Genomic DNA, 17,596 nt, shown 5'->3' on the forward strand with positions numbered 1-17,596 from the left:
CATGATTAAATCTAATGCATACAAAAACATGAAAATGTTGTAGGGGAATTGTGAGCAATGGGCATAGCCTGATCTTTCCCCAGGGTGGTTAAGAATCATGATTTTTATTTAAAAAATCATTTTTGATGTTTTTTTATTTAATTTTTAAATTTTATTTAAAAAGAAAACACTTAAAATTTCTTGTATGTTTTTTTGTCACCATACATGTAGATATGTTTTTTTTTTAACGAAGGTTTTTTCTAGTTAACATCCCTGTAAAATATTTGAACAGTTTTATTAAAGAAAATGTTTGTTGAGTGTGTTAATGAAACTTTAATAATTTCAGCAACTTTTCTTCCAGTGAAAATAGAACATTCTGGATGTACTCTATATTTGTAACTTAAAATGTTTTTTATAGTTTTGAATTTTAGCATTTTTTTAAATGATAGTTTTGCTCATTTCTACAAAATTATTACAGTAGCCAATTCACATAAATAGTATTACTGAAACGAATGTAGAAGGTATATGATAACGACTAAGGCTAACAGGAGGGTATACCCTTCACTACACTCTTGATTTTACTACATTTAAGGGTATTTGTGAAATTTTTTGCTGACACATTATTCAGTGAAAAATTGAAGTCCTGAATAATCTTGATGGACAGTTGTACAAAAGTTCCCATTGCTTTATTGATGTGTTGCTTTACATCATCTTCCGCCCCTTCAGTTTTTGCAAATACTCTTCCTAGATAGGTAACAGGATCCATCTCTTACTTCAGTTGAATCATTTTCCATAAAATAAATATCAGTTTAATTTTTAGAATATGTGTGATTATAAAGGGGAAAAAAAGTTCTTGCCAATCGTACATGATGTGTGAATGATATGATTCCAAGAAATTGCAACCTTCAATTTGTTTCTCAACATTTTTAAAAATTATTTTACAGGATGAAAGCAACTATGGATCGTTGTCTTGGAACCGAATGGAAGGATAGAGTTCAGGAAAGAGTTAAATTCAGCGTACAGTCGCATGACATTCACTCAACTCATTTGAATGACATATTAGTGGATATTGGTGATCCTATGTTTCGGCAACAATTGGGCAACGTAACAGGGAGAAAAAGTGAAGAAATAATTACCGAGCTTGTGAAAACACAACACAGTAAGTAGCATTTCTATACATATACAGTATGTAACATTCTTATTCGTAGACACGTAGATTTTCAAAGAAAATGCTTTAATATCTGAAAGGAAATACACTCTTTTGAAATTGTTTCTTTACAATTCAATAACTAATATCATTAGGAACATAAAATCTTACCCAAATTCTGTATAACCAATGACAAGAATAAATGAAATGAAACTGAAAGAGAAACGTGCCATTTTTTGTACAACTTTTCTATTCGTACACTTAATAATATAAAAGAAAAAAAGTATATTCAGAGCAAATTGACTGACAGTTCTAATACTTTGATGTGTATCCTTTGGCTTTAATTACTGCTTGACACCTGTTCTTCATAGAATTAACCAGTTTCCAACATGTTTCAGAGCTTATTTTATTCCACTTGGCTTGCACAAGAGTTTACAAATCTTGTTTGGACTTGTCGCCTGCTTTATGGACTCGCCACTTCAAAATTGCCCATAAATGCTCAATGGGATTTAAGTCTGGACTTTGAGCTGGTGTTTGTAGTAGTTTGGGCACATTCCGTATTAGCGAATTCATGTTAACTCGAAGTGCTTACTGTCACTGTCTTGTTGGAATCTGTAGATAGGCGGCATGTCCATTTTTTGGGCACTCTGCTTTACATTGTTGTTCAATATGTCCAAATAGATATATGCATCCATGATACCATCAATAAACTGGATGGTACCAACACCTTTGGACGACATTCAGCCCCAAATCATTGATGACCCACCACCGTGTTTAACTGTTGGAACTGTGTTAATGTGATCATTGTCTTTATTATTTTTCTCCAGACCCTATTTATCCCATCTGACCCGTATATATTAATCTGGAACTCGTCATACCATATGACACTATCCCAAAATTTATGGCCCTTGTGGATGTGCTCTTTCGCGAATGAAAGTCTGTTCCTGCAAATCGCCTTAATTACATACGGCCTCTTTCGTGGTATTCTGCCATGATATCCATGCTTCCACAAGGTACGCCGGACAGTTTGATCGGACATCATCTTGCCAGGAACACTTAGTCGGGGATTTTCTCGCACTCTTTTTAAAATAAAGCGTTCATCACGTTTATTCAACTGTCTCTCTTTTGGTTTTCTCGGCACATTCTGTCTTGAACCTTCCTCTCTAAATTTGTTTACTATGTATTGAACTGTGAAGTGTGATTTATTCACTGTTTGTCCAATTTTTCTTAACGAATAACCTCTAAGGGACAAATTTATAATAACATCCTTCAGATCGGAACAAAGTTCCTTCACCTTGCCCATTTCGAACACGCTGATAGATAGACGATAGGCCTACAACCACGCAGGTATCCAGTAATTCCTTTTTTTTGGGGGGGGGGAGGGAGGGCTGAACATCATGTTTTTAAGGGGTATAAATAGAACCTCACAATTGTATGTTTAAGGCCTGTGATGGTGATTGGGTTCCAAAAAAAAGGGGGGGGGTGCAAGGAAAGTTTACTTCCTCTTGGTAGACAAGGCCTAGCATTAAGAGGCAAAAAATGGGGAGCAACTATCCCCTAAATCGTTGCCGCTGTTTAAGGCTGCCATTTTAATCAGAATGTGAAATCGGAAAGTTTTTTACCACTCGACTCCCCAGTTTCCATGCATTAACATTGTGTGCCAGAACCATCCGAGTGTGTGTGTTTGTCCATTTCTTCTCATCACGCATCAACACATCTATGGTGTCCCGAGTGTTTTTACAAAGCCGTTACACATGCACCGGATGGCAATCCACTCGACATCGCTAGATTCAAACTGTGGGCTGCGAGGTAGACGCAGACACTTTCGAATATTTCTCTGATTCAAACCTGAACACCACTACTGTGTGTTGTCCTCCCATGTTTGCAGCTCTTACAAAAGCTGAAACCCACTATATTGTTCATATTCAGGCCTCTAAAAACCCTTCTGTTCCCAACACATCTAATGTTTCATCTCCCAATATGATCAAATGCTTACTTATTTATTTCTAGAGTCGTTTTCACGTTCAGAAGACACAACGGCGCTTATGGAGAAACCGCACAGTGTTGCCAATACAGCGCTGGCTCATGTCGCCGGGAAATGATGACCTTCCTTCACAATGAAGGTGTTACATATTTTGTATATATAATGATAATTATATGTAATTATTAATATTAATATTATACTGTGAACGTTACAGTTACCCTTTTTACTATGATCCATTGCGATCACTACACACGCGAGTGTAATGCACGAATATGACACTTCAGAAATCACTTAAAAAAGATAAAATTATTGAGAGCTCACACAACTGAAAACACTTTTTCGAGAGAGGGAAAAAGTCTAAACAGACCAAAGCAGATCTCTCACTCAAGTAAGGGGAACCTTGCACATGGGTTAGATTCAAGTTGCAACCCAAACAAACAAATGAGTTATGGCCCACGTGAACTGATAAGACGTGAATGACTCAAGCAAGGCATGTCATATTTCTATCTTGAAGCCCCATATTTTGTCACGTGTTGGAAAGCCTTTCAAAGGTTAATATGGTGTCTATGAATTTATGTGTACGTTGGAAACTGAAAGGTGATCTTCATTTCAGTATTAATGTCGACAGTAATGTAAACAAAAACAACGTGTATTTGCGACAGCACTAATGTTGCTCAGAACAGCAGCATTGGAAATAATTGTCAATTATTAAATTTAAGTAATTTCAATTCTATTATAACAAACTGCATGAAGTTCATATTTTTACTGAATGGAAATAAAATAACTCAAAAACTTGGTGGTGATTAGCCGCAATGCTGCGGTGAGTCAGCTCAAGATGGCCAGATAACGTCTCCTTACTTCGCGCGCGGTTCGGGTTAAAAAGAAACTCCAAATGCATGGACGTAATATTTCTGGGAACCTTTGAGTGGTTATAAAAAATAATTTCATTATTTTCTCCACAACTTTGTCGCTGGAAGATTTTACTTGGAATTACAGAACAAAAAATGGCCAGCGACGACATTTTCTACTGCACGAATATAAAAAATCTCCACATACTTTATTTGAATATTTTTTAATGCAAATATGCTATAAAGTATTGATAAATTCTGAGTACCACCGTCACCTATGACAATTAAAAAACAGTGTCAATTTTTTTCATAATGAAAGTTTCAATTTTACGGCATGTTTCAACGTTAGGAATGAAAAGAATGTAAAAATTGTGTTTTCACAGAAAATTTGCGTTTTTAATTTATCTAAAATGATGTAAGCAAGTTACCAGTTTTTTGTGTTCACCATCGTATTCTCTACAAAATTTCCTGCAAAACTGCAGGTACCGATTTTACGTAAGCTAAATTTGTAAATCCAGAAATTTCACAACAGGGCACTCGTATTTCCCATAAGAAAAGCATTGCCCATAAGAGCCCATTGTGTCTTCTGAACGTGAAAACGACTCTAGTGACGTGCCCAAGGGAGGATTGGTGGGGTCATAACACCATTTGATCCAGTATTCCTTAAAAAAGGAACGTGAAAGACAGGAAAAGATGGCAAAATGAGGACTGAGTACCAAAAATAGTATTCGTAACCCGTTTCCCTACCGATAATTCTGGGCACGCCATTCTTTATCTCGGACACATTTTTTTAAACTCAACTCACCAGAAGTTTTTATCATTTTGTATTTGAGACTTAAGTAAAATGCATTCTTCCTGCAGGTTTGGATATTATCCCTTCGGGTGCTTTCACCTGCCTTCGCACCTAACCTTAACAAAGCCCTAATTTTCCATCCTTGTGACTTGGATCTTCAAGACTTAAGTAGATTTCAGACCGAAGAGATATGCGATACATGACGTATGAAATGAGCTAATGAACAAAAACGTTTCACACCATAGCAACACAATAGGCCTCATAAACCAACGTTCGACTTGTGAAATCCTCAGGCAATGCAGTGTGAAGTCTCCCTTAGTAGGCCACTGTAATAGTCACCTCGAAGCGCCAGCGTGTGTTCGGTGGTCAACCGAAGAAAAATGTCTTCTCAACCGGTGGGAATGCCCCTCAGTTTTAGTCTCTCTCCTTTATTTTCTGTGCTTGTTAATAAAACAGGTAACATCTTACAATTTGACATACACAGAATATGTACTATGTAGCCTATACATTTTAGTGCAAACTCAGTCGAAGTCAAGGGTGGCTCGGTGACTTAGTTTGTAGAGCAATGGCATGGTATGCCAGAACCCTGATTCGGGTCCTGGTTGAGCCTGCAATATCCGTTAAAATAACTACATATGCAACATCTACTTGCTTTCTCTTCTCGACATTCATAAAATTTTCAGTTGTCCCTAATGTTAGTTAAGTATTTGTGTGTGCGAACCCAATAGGCTTAAACAAAATTATTTCTTTTATGCTATGAAATTCTTGGGACTGCATACACGAAATTTTGTTCAGGCACAACTAAATCATCACTCAAAATTTGATTTTCAGTTGATCTGTGAAGCTTATTTCTGTTTTAATAAACTGCTGAAATATTCACTTTAGAGAGAGAGAGAGAGAGAGAGACCATTGATCTCTTCGGCCCTTGACCTGAACTAGCTGCACTACACTGAGACTCCGGAAGTTCCGCTGTCGTCAATGTCTTCAGCTTTGGATCCGAACTAGTAGATTTCGTTACTTTACAATATTCAGTCCTTTTTATTTTCAAATCACTAGATCTTACAAAGCAAGCAATGGACACTCACAGATCGCTAATCGACTGTATGAATTGCCATACTCTGAAAATTCTGAAGTCTCATTAACAGATAGAAATAAAATTAGTTGATGATTCCAATGAAGTTTTAACTAGGGTGACCATAATAGTTTGACCCAAAAATGGGACATCCCAAGCAGATCAGTTTATCCGCCCACCTTTTCCGAAAAAAATCAGTTAGTCCTAATTATAAAATTATTCCTATTATTAATGCATTGTTATTATTTATTAAAGGATGGATCGCATAAATGATACATCATAAACAATATATGAAATATATTCTCCGGTTGTCAAAAGGTATTAATTATTATAATGTTGGTATGATTTACATAGCATCCTTTCTGATCAACCTTTGATGTTACTCCTGTGCTGAAGTTTAGTAATGCCAGAAGTATTTAGCAGAAGAACTCATCTTCTTGAGAGCTTTATTCTTCATCAATCAGTATTAAATCTCCCCGAAAACCTTACCCTGCATATCTTGTGTCAATATGCAGGAACTTTGATTCTTTTTGCATTTCCATAGAAAAACTGACTGCATGCTTTTTCACTGTTCTACTAATAACGAAACAATGCATCTTTTTTAGCATTAAATGTCTCTCAAATTTATACTTGATTTTCAAGAAAACTCGCAGAATTTTATAAAAAGAGACAAATAAACGGGACATATGGTCACCCTAGTTTTAACCCTTTCATTTCATATGAACAGAAATGGAAATATCACAACCAACATACCGTTTTTCGTCCTTTTCTGAAAATTGTAGGTAGTTGGAAAATACATCACACTCTTGAAAATTATTTGGCGGAAGTGGGGACAACTAATTCTGATTATTAACTATGGGGTCATTCCATGCCAAACGATCCCGTGGTGGTTGCATGACCTTTTAGAAAAAAATCATACGTTTGTATATGTTTCTAGATATCAAAACCAATGTTCAAAAATATTTATTGTCTTTAGTTCTCCTGGGGTAGCCATTTTTCCAACATGGCACATGGCTTTTTTTGCTCATGTAGAACTTTTCAGAAACCTTAATATCTCAAAAACCATTAGAGCTAGACACCTGAAACAAAATTCAGTTTGTAGCTAATGAACTATACTTCCTATGATATTCAATTATGTTTTGCTTAAAATTGCATCGTAAGTACGAAAATTATGGTGGATTAACAATAGTTAAAAAATTGGATTTTTAAGCCCAATTTTTTTCAATGAAGTGGTTTAGTCTAAGAATTGATTTTTTCTGGTGTAGACCTGCGTGCAGGGTGTCTGTAAATAAAATATCAGTGCTTGGAAATGCAACCCTTTTTTTACAGCATGGGCTCAAACATGGCCGTTCATTGAATTCTGACAGTTTTTGGGGTTAAATATCTCGGATGGGTCCTCTTGAAAAATTCTAAAATTTGGCACAAAAGAAGCCCGTCTGTATGAACCTAACTCACAGTAAATATCTCAACTTTTAGATTCAACTCATTTTGGTCAATATGAGGTAATGTATGTCACCTAATTTCTGATATTGCAAAGTAAGGTTAATAATCTACGTCCCATACTTAGAATAATGAAGTCTTTTCTTTTTTAAATTTAGGTTAAATAAAGCCTCAGAAAATACCAGGTGTATAAGCTTAAATCTGGTGTTTTGTAGTCAGAAAAACACATGGTTTGTTCATAGAAAGCAACAAGAAATTTATTCAAAGTACTTGCCCTCGCGAGTAACACATTTTGCCCACCTCTCGGGCAATTTGTGGATACCACGCCAAAAGAAGTCCTTCTCTTTCGAGGCAAACCACTCATCAAGCCATTTTCGTATGTCTGCATATGAATCGAAGTGCTGCTCAGAGAGGGCGTGGCTCATCGACGAAAACAGATGGTAGTCTGAAGGGGCCAGGTCTGGTGAATAGGTGGGAGAACTTGCGTGTCTCCAAGTAGTTTTGGATCAGTCTTGACGTGTGCGATGGGGCGTTGTCGTGGAGGAAAATCAGCTTGTCATGTCTTTGTTGATAATCCGGCCTTTTGTCACACAGAGCACGGTGCTGTTTGATCAGTTGTTGGTGGTAGTGGTGGGCAGTGACAGTTTCACCAGGTTTCAACAGCTCAAAGTAGACGATACCCTGTTGATCCCACCAAACACACAGCATTGTCTTTCGGCTGAAGCGATTTGGTCTCAAGGAAGATGTTGATGGTTGGCCGGGATCAACCCACGATTTCTTGCGTTTAGGATTCTCGAAATACATATATCTACTTTTCATCGCCAGTCACAATTCGATGCAGGAAAGACTTCTTTTTTGTCTGGCAAGCAAGATTTCTCATGTGTTTTGGCGTCTCTCAAGCTGCTGATCAGTCAGTTCATGCAGCACCCATTTTCCGATCTTTTGAACCTTTTCCATGGCACGTAGATGCATGGAAATGGCTTCTTGAGTAACACCCAATTGCTCGGCAAGCATCTTTTGCGTTTGGGTATCGTCCTCGTGCAAAAGAGCCTGCAATTGATGGTCCTCAGCCTTCCTGGGCCGATTTCCATGCTTCTTGTCTTTGAACCGACGAAACCAATCCCTGCACGTTGTTTCCGATACAGCACTGTTACCATAGGCCTCCACAAGCATTCGATGCGATTCGGCAGCCGATTTCTTCAAATGGAAGCAGAAAAGCAGAGCTCCCGCATATGCTCTTTTTCTGGCACAAAACTAGACATGCTTACCACAGGAACACTGTTGTTGTCTGCACGTGCTGACGATGTGCACTGATTCGTGTTGGCAGATGACCAACTTATACAAACACCAGGTATGGCATGCCCATGGTAGCTTTATATACTCACTAATGCCATCTATGAGCAAACAGCAGATTTAAGCTTATACACCTGGTATAGTAACATAAGGTTTTAATACTTGACTTACCAGAAATTGAAATTACAAAGTATGACAATTGAAAATCTGCAAAATCTCATTGAAAAAGGTTTGATTTATTAGGTACCCAGGACTGTTGTTATTGTCAGCTCACGTTTCCTATTCATTCTCTTTGTCAAATCAGGCAGATTTCTTTGTTCTTTCACTAAGTTCCTAAGTAAATTATCAGAAACCTTCAGTTCATCACATATATTTTTCTTGACCAAGTGGTAGCAATCAGGCTTGTTTTAAGTTTTTGCTAATTTACATTTTTCTTCTTATAATTTCCATTACATGATTGTACTGGTCATGCAAAGGATTGTCACACTTGCCTTCCTTTTCTTCAGTTCTAATACTTTGTGAAAAGCAACTTTCCAGTTTCCTTTGCACTCCTTGCATGATGTGAATAGTTTTTCGAGCAAGAGCTCTTTATTGTTTTTCTGCAATCAGCCTCCTCAGTTTTGAAACAGGAGATACATCAAAAACAGAACAGACTTCATGCATTTCCTTTAGTTTTTCTTCGGTTGGCACAAAGACATAATTTTCATTCTGTCATTTAAGTGAGTCACTTTCTCCAGATATGAAAATTAAACTCCAACATGTCAGGCATATTGATTTAACTGGTATAAGGCTTACATGACACTTTTTTGCCTTACCATATGATGCAAATTGATTTTAAAAATTCCCTTACTTACCTTTTTCCTTAACGGTACTTCTGAAGATGCATACTTTACCATATAAGGAACTATTTTCAATGGTATTTACGTATTGTCTCGAAGCCATCCACCTGTAGTCTTGACCTAAGAAGTATTTTATCATTTTCACTGAGTTCGTTAAGATTAATTAGGTCTTTGGGAACCTTACGAAAAGTATATTTATGAGAGTCCTCTCCAGTTGAAAATCCTACAGAACACTCCATTTCCAGTCACAGATAACGAACGTTACAAGTCACTACTCTCGACATATCAGGTAAAGGAAGAATGACAGCAGAGATTGTCCATGCACAAATTAATTCCAGGTTGCCTAACATCCTATCAAATGTCTGAATCTTCTGTGGCCTCACATCTGCTTCAACGATTGTCTTTTCTTGGGGGGGGGGGGGGGGGGGGTGGAGAGGACGTGGAAAATAAAGGAAACAAAAAAGAAGATACCAGGTTTAACCCTCCAAATTAAATAGCCTACTTTCAGTGGAGTGCCCAACGAGGGGTTGGTTGGGGGTCATAACTCAATACCTTTAGCCTATAATTCCATAAACAATTACGTCAAAGACAGGATAATGTGGCAAAAACGTTGCTTTATTCTTAAAAAGTATATGTAACCCCATCCCCTCCCTTTCGAAATTCCTGGGCATGCCACTGCCTATCTTAAGCTGAATGTAGCCTATTGCTACATTTAAAAAATGTGAGGGAAGCTCAGTTTTGCAGCTGACAATACCAACTGGTCTTGGGTACCTAATAAATCAAACCTTTTGCAATAAGTTTTGCAGATTTTCAATTGTCATACGTTGTAATTTCAATTTCTGGTAAGTCAAGTATTAAAACTTTATGTTACTATATTTTCTTAGGCTTTATTTAACCCAAATTTAAAAAAGAAAAAGAAAAGACTTCATTATTCCAAGTATGGGATGTAGTTTAATAACGTTTAGTTGAAATCTGTTTTAAATTTAAACAAAAAAAAAAAAAAAAAGTGTCTTGTCGTAATTTGGTTTATTTTTAACACATGCAGCTTTAGATAAAATTATCGAGGATTTGCCACACTTATATTTTTATATTTGGGGTGGAAACACTGACAGTCGTTTTCCGAACAAGTTTCGCCATCATGTCATCCAAACTTTCTCCCTTCCAACAAGCCCACGTGACGTGTTTGATTCCTGAGTTGACAGAGAAGCCATAATTCATATTTTGGATGCATGCGACTTACTCACTATCATATATATATAAGCATAAAATGAAAATTTGTTATTTACTTACGTACAGTGAGTATATACTTGTCAAAGACAACGTTTCTGTGACCTTCTTCAGGTCAACAAGTTGGCTTTACGGAAATCCACAAAGCTTCGTCATTTAGGAAGGTTTTTACGTGGACAGGTTGAATGCTAGGATAACAAATGACTAAAACAGGGCTATTCCCACATTTTAAAATCCCTTAAAGTACAGGTTACAATTATTTTTACTGCAATGATAAAATCTTTATGCAAAAGGAAGGTGTAGCAATGGGGAATCTTGTTTCTGGGATAGTTTCGAGTATCTTCATACACTATATTGAGAATGCAGCTTTAAGTGCATTAAGTATTGGAGTCAAGTACTATGGGAGATATGTAGACGACATTTTAGTGATTGGGAAATAAAAGGTGCTGGATAGCCTGTATGCGAACCTAGAAGAACAAGAGGCAAGAATTAAGTTCACGAGGGAGGATATGAAAGATAATAGGATTAGCTTCTTAGATATGGAGATCAACAAGACAGGTAGGAAAATCAAAATGGGTGTCTTCCATAAGCCCTTAGCAGGAGATAAGTACATAAATAAGGAATCAGCGCACACTATGAGGACAAAATATAATGTCTTCTATTTCTTCATTCGAGCCTTAAGATTATGTAATTGTAAGACAATGCTGGAAAAAGAAATAACATGGATTTTTGGAATTGGTAGAAAGAATGGGTATAAAAATGAAGAAATGTGGAAGAATTTGAGTAGGGCGAGAAAGATATGTTCCAAGGACGATAATAAAGATATTAAAAACAAGGGGGAGAAGAAAGTGGAGGAAAATATAAATGAGAAATTAGGGGAATGTAAATATGTGACTATCCCGTACTTTAGGACAGTATCGGAAAAAGTGGAAAGAGTAACAAAAGCATATAAAATTAAGTGTGGGATGAAAGCCCCTAAATGTTTAGAGAAACATTTTATGAGTTACAAAAGAGAAGGAATGAGAAAGATTGATAATGTAGAGGGAAAAGAGGGCGTATACAGAATCAAATGTCAATGTAAGAAAGAATATGTAGGGCAAACTGCTAGGCGTATGGCGGTCCAATGGAAAGAACATGATAAGGATATTAACGATGGAAACCCCTGTACGGGATTATCCGAGCATATATTGGAAGAGGAACATGAGATAGTCACACAGGAAGTTATACGCGAGGAAGACAAATTATTAAGTAGGAATGTTTATGAGGCCTCATTTATATGTAAAGATGGAGAGAACAAGCTGAATAGAGAAGATGGGAATATTGATGAAATATGGCTAGGAATGTTGAAAAAATGGGAAAAACGTGAATATAAAGAAATCTAATTCAAGGTTAACCCAGACATTGAACGAGAGGCCGTGACTTCTCGTTTGAAATGACGTAATGGAAGGGGAAGTTAGGGGATGGAGGAAAATTGACTCACTCGCAACCTCATGCATTTGAGTACATACCAGTTCCGGTCAACATGTGAATTGTGATCGGATAGTAACACGGGTTTTAACAGTTTTTATATGAGTTTTAAGGGATTTTAAAATGTGGGAATAGTCCTGTTTTAGTCATTTGTTATCCTAGCATTCAACCTGTCCACGTAAAAACCTATATCCTTCCTAAATGACGAAGCTTTGTGGATTTCCGTAAAGCAGACTTCTCGACCTGAAGAAGGGGGCAGTTCCACCGAAACGTTGTCTTTGACTCACTGTACGTAAGTAAATAACAAATTTTATGCTTATACAGAGCATAAACCCCTTCATTGAAAAAATCTGGTTTAAAAATCCATTTTTTTTAACTATTGTTACCCCAATTTCCACCATAATTTTCATACTTACGATGCAATTTTAAACAAAACATACTTGAATATCATAGGGAGTATGCTTCGTTAGCTACATAATGAATTTTGTTTCAGGTGTCTAGCTCTAATGGTTTTTGAGGTATTAAGGTTTCTGAAAAGTGCTACATGAGCAACAAAAGCCATGTGTCATGTTGGAAAAATGGCTACCCCAGGAGAACTAAAGACAATAAATTATTTTGAACTTTGTTTTCATATCTAGAAACATGTACAAACATATGTACTAAAATGAATTTTTCTAAAATAATCATGCAACCAATTATTTTAAAATTGGTTCATTTGACATGGAATGACCCTATGCATTTTTAGTTTTAAGTAACTAATTCATAATATTTCTTCCAGGTTAAGGATTTTCTTTCTGCCTTGAATCTCTGTATATAACAAACATTCTAAGAGATATTTAACATGTTATAGGGTGATTCCATGCGAAATCACCCAGAGCAGGTTGCTTCATAGTCATGGATTTGTTTCAAATTTTTTATACTGATAGATACTTGGTCCAATATGACAAATATGTAATATTAGGCTTGTCCAACAAATATTTTGAAAGTTACGATTTTTTCAGAAATTGAGTGGACGAACGAATGCACCATGTGACACAAAACATGTCATATCTCGGAAACTATGTGGAGTATTATGATGATTTAGGTATTGTTGGGGAGGAGAAGGACAGCCCTAACAGAGAATGACTATATTATCACTCTTACCTACTGAGAAAGTAGAAAAATCTTTAAATAAATTAAAATGTTGTGATGAAAAATACACTCCACTTCGGGTAATTGTTTGATAGGGAGTTCCAGGTTTTACCACAATGAAAATTGTTACACAGCATAATCAATACATGTGAAACATAATATTAAAAAATCAGAGGGGTAATATTTTCATAGTAAAAATATGTCTGGTTTCAGTATGAGATGTATGAACCCATTTTCCACTGGCATACAGCTCACGTATTTTTGACAAATGGCCCCAAGACACTCACATAATATTGTTAGAAATGATGAATAAGTGGGAGTAGAATTACTATGATGTTCTTCCACTTTTAGTTATAGAAATTGTACCGAGACCAGAATTTTTGTCCAGAATGCATATGGGTCAGTCCATACCGAATGTTCCAGCACTGGTTGCTTGATCACGTTTAAAATTTTCAATATTTCTGTTGTTTTAACACATATGCAGGGGTAATTCAAAGCAGACATTATTTTTCTAAAACTTGACTTCATTTTTTTTGTTTCATGACTTCGGGTATTTTTGGCCTTTGCAGGCAGTTGTGATAATTATGATAGCTCAGCTAAGGAAAATGATAGAAAGCTGTGGTAAACAACATTGTTTTCAGTACATTTCAAGCAGTATTTTATATTCTGTGCATTTTTGCACCGTCTCAAATGATAATGGCTGAAATTCAAAGCCAAAAGTTATGAAACAATAAATATGCTGACCAAGGCAGTAATTTATTTTATTAAAAACATAAACTAACGTAACGTTTCAACCTTCTAGCAAGGTCTTCTTCAGACTCTGTATCAAGTACAAAAGTAACCAGATACAACAAGAAGGGTAATATATATACACAAACATTACTCCCTCCAGACTATTTAGAAAATTCTTTGAAACTTTCTAGCAGATGACTTTCACTTTCCAACTTTACTTTCACCTAAAAGGCTAAACACAATTACTTCCATATAGAATGTGGTTGGACTTTTTAATCTCACGCTCTTTTCCCTTCATTTTTCTTCCTTCTCCTCTCCTCTTTTTCTCTTGTCCTTTCCACTCTTTCCAACATCTTCTTCCATTCTTTGTTTAACTTCAGTCCCCCATTCCAGTTCATTGTGTCTTCTTCGCCTTTCTTCTCTATTTCCTTGGCTTCCTTCCATTTTCTCACTAGCATTCTCTTCTCCCTTCCTGTCTGCTTAGCCTCATCCCACTCTATGTCATGTCCTGTTTCTCTCGTGTGTTTAAATATTGCATTTCTCTCTCTCTTAAGTCGTACATCATCCCTATGTTGAAATGCAATATTTAAACACACGAGAGAAACAGGACATGACATAGAGTGGGATGAGGCTAAGCAGATAGGAAGGGAGAAGAGAATGCTAGTGAGAAAATGGAAGGAAGCCAAGGAAATAGAGAAGAAAGGCGAAGAAGACACAATGAACTGGAATGGGGGACTGAAGTTAAACAAAGAATGGAAGAAGATGTTGGAAAGAGTGGAAAGGACAAGAGAAAAAGAGGAGAGGAGAAGGAAGAAAAATGAAGGGAAAAGAGCGTGAGATTAAAAAGTCCAACCACATTCTATATGGAAGTAATTGTGTTTAGCCTTTTAGGTGAAAGTAAAGTTGGAAAGTGAAAGTCATCTGCTAGAAAGTTTCAAAGAATTTTCTAAATAGTCTGGAGGGAGTAATGTTTGTGTATATATATATTACCCTTTTTGTTGTATCTGGTTACTTTTGTACTTGATACAGAGTCTGAAGAAGACCTTGCTAGAAGGTTGAAACGTTACGTTAGTTTATGTTTTTAATAAAATAAATTACTGCCTTGGTCAGCATATTTATTGTTTCATAATCATGGAAACAAGGCTTAATGGAGTTATAACCAAAAGTTATATTCAATTTTGAACAAAAGTCAAAGTTTAGGATTTTTTATTGTAGTAGGGGAGTTATATAATATATGAGCTATATTTTTTTTGTATAAAACATATGCATCCAAAGTTTTGGCAGAAAATATTTGAACTCTGCTACTGGTTTCTATTTCTAGTTGAAGCTCTTTGAAAATGTTTCTCTCTTTCTCGATTTTCATTTTGTTTTTAAATGTCAGCCTCTATATCTCTGATGGAGGAACTAAAGAAATTGATATTTGCAGCGTAAAGTGTACTCTGAGAAGTACCTGTAAAAAAAAATCAACCACCTCCCTCAATAACAGATAAATACATGTGATGTGACCATGAAAGATCAACACCAAATCGCTTCCTGTGTTTATTTACTGTTTGTACACAAACAACTAATGAAAATATAATCTGTGCGATTAATGCAGTTGGTGTACAATTTTTTGATGTTTATATGCTAGTGTCAGATCATTCAGCAATATGATATTAATGATGTAAAAAGGCTAAATGCAGACATTAAGAAAAGCTGGGTAAGAGATGTTAAAAACAGGCATACAGAGCAAAATGTTTCAATTTCTTCATTTAATTGTAGTCCTGCTTTTTCTAACAACGTCTTCATTGTACGAAAGCAATCCTGAATGCTTTTATCTTTAATCTTTTTCTTAGAAAGCAACAACTTCCTTTTGAAAGCTGACACCTTATCTGAATATTCAGAACATTCAGTTTGTGAAAAAGATCAGAAAGGTATGCCAATTTCTGTACAAAGGCACTATCAATGAAGTTCTCAGCATTGTCATGGTTTTCTTTTACAGTATACGACTGCAGTTCCTGTTTCAGTTAAAGGAGAAAAAAAAAACACGGGATATGACATTTCCAATAGACAACCAACGTGAGTTGCAATAATACACAAGCATATATTGATTTTTTTTATGAACACATTTTAAACGTTCAGAAAATGAAGTATTATTTCGGAAGTTCTTGCAAAAGGGAGGCATGCCACACAGTTTGAATATCACTTAGGTATTGTAGTCATGGCAAAAAAAGCAGGAGGTGGTTTCAGTGAAAAGGCGTGTGCCTCTCCCTGCAGCATTTTTATCTCAATGCAAGCAGCCGATCGTCCTGCTCTTCTGCTTACTGGCCTTACAGTGTGCAAGCACAAAACTCAGAAAACTTGCTAGTCTTCACAAGTGCATGTCAGTTTGTTCAATCGTGACTTACAGTTCCATGAGCATCTGAACGGAATTGCTTGCGTTGTTATGTATGTAACGTGTGACTATTGCCTGTTACCTATTGTAAATAATTGTTATATTTTTATTTAGTAATGCCATCAGATGAAAAGAAGAGAGAAATATTTGCAGAATGGGACAAATTGTTGAAAGAAGTAATAGATAAGAGGAGATCCGCGTCATGAACCAGAAAAGATACAATTGAGAAAATAAGACTCTGGTATGTATAATACCACATCAATCAAGTTGTGCACATAGTGGACATGTTGTTTATGTGTAGTTATTTTATTTGCAATGAATGATAGCAATTGTGTGGTCAGTGAATGTAGGCCGTTTGTGAGAAGTGTTTGTTTGTTTACAAGGTCCTCAATGTTTGAAAGAACAAACTTTATAACACAAGTGAACTGAAATCTCACCATGTATATAAATTTTTTTATCATAAATATATTGTTATAATAAAAATTTAATGAAAAGTACAGTTGAAAATTTTCTTTAGTTTAGAAAAATATGAAAACTACAATGTCATAGTGCAACAGCCCTTATAGGACGAAGCACAGGTCAAGTGGCTTTTTATTGGGTGACGAATAGTCAATGCCATCACCCCTGCTGTTCTGCCTTCTAGACCAGAGCTATTGAAACTATCATTGGAGATTGGATGTAAGCAGGGTGGATAAAAATAATGATTTTTATTTAGAAAAAAATATTTTTGGTGATTTTTTTAAGGAATATGCTTAAAATTAAAATTGCTTGTATGTTTTTTGGTACAATATATATATACATGGGTCATTTCATAAATAATGCACACTAATTTATTACTCACCCGTATGTTGCTGTGCCAGTGATGTCTCTTCACGGTCCTTCAATGAAGTCTTCCTGCTTGGCAATGACCGAATCCCAACATCGAGGAAGCTTCTGTATGCCATCCAATACGCCATGTTTGTTCAGCTGTCGAATGGCTCGGGTAACGACAGTAGAAAGCTCTTCCAGAGATCAAAAACGATGTCCACGCAAAGGCAGTTTCAATTTGGGGATGAGGCCGAAGTCTGGACTATACGGAGCATGGGGTATCACATCCCAACTGTAATCTCCTAGTTTTTCATTGACGACATGTCCGATATGCGGCCGAACGTTGTCTTGAAGAATGAGTGGACCAGCCTCGAGTAGCTGAGGGTGTGTTTTGTGCATTTTTCTTCACAGATGTAAGAAATCACTGTAATACACTGCTGTGACACGTGTGCCTCATGGAACT

General features: G+C 36.2%; 1 protein-coding gene across 2 annotated transcripts in view; it reads left to right on the plus strand.

Moving 5' to 3' along the window:
* The window catches only part of LOC146001157 (uncharacterized), a 29,366-nt gene extending 12,543 nt beyond the window's left edge, over positions 1–16,823 (plus strand). For both annotated transcript variants that reach the window (XM_083138443.1, XM_083138444.1), the window contains exons 3-4: positions 924–1,138; positions 16,441–16,823. In XM_083138443.1, the coding sequence (XP_082994569.1) occupies positions 924–1,138; positions 16,441–16,532 (307 nt within the window). In that variant the 3' untranslated portion in view covers positions 16,533–16,823. The remainder of the gene's footprint in view (positions 1–923; positions 1,139–16,440) is intronic.
* Positions 16,824–17,596: the final 773 nt, after the last annotated feature.

This window comes from Lepisma saccharinum, chromosome 17 (assembly GCF_977018435.1).
Source record: "Lepisma saccharinum chromosome 17, izLepSacc3.1, whole genome shotgun sequence".
In the NCBI taxonomy this organism is placed as follows: Eukaryota; Metazoa; Arthropoda; class Insecta; order Zygentoma; family Lepismatidae; genus Lepisma; species Lepisma saccharinum.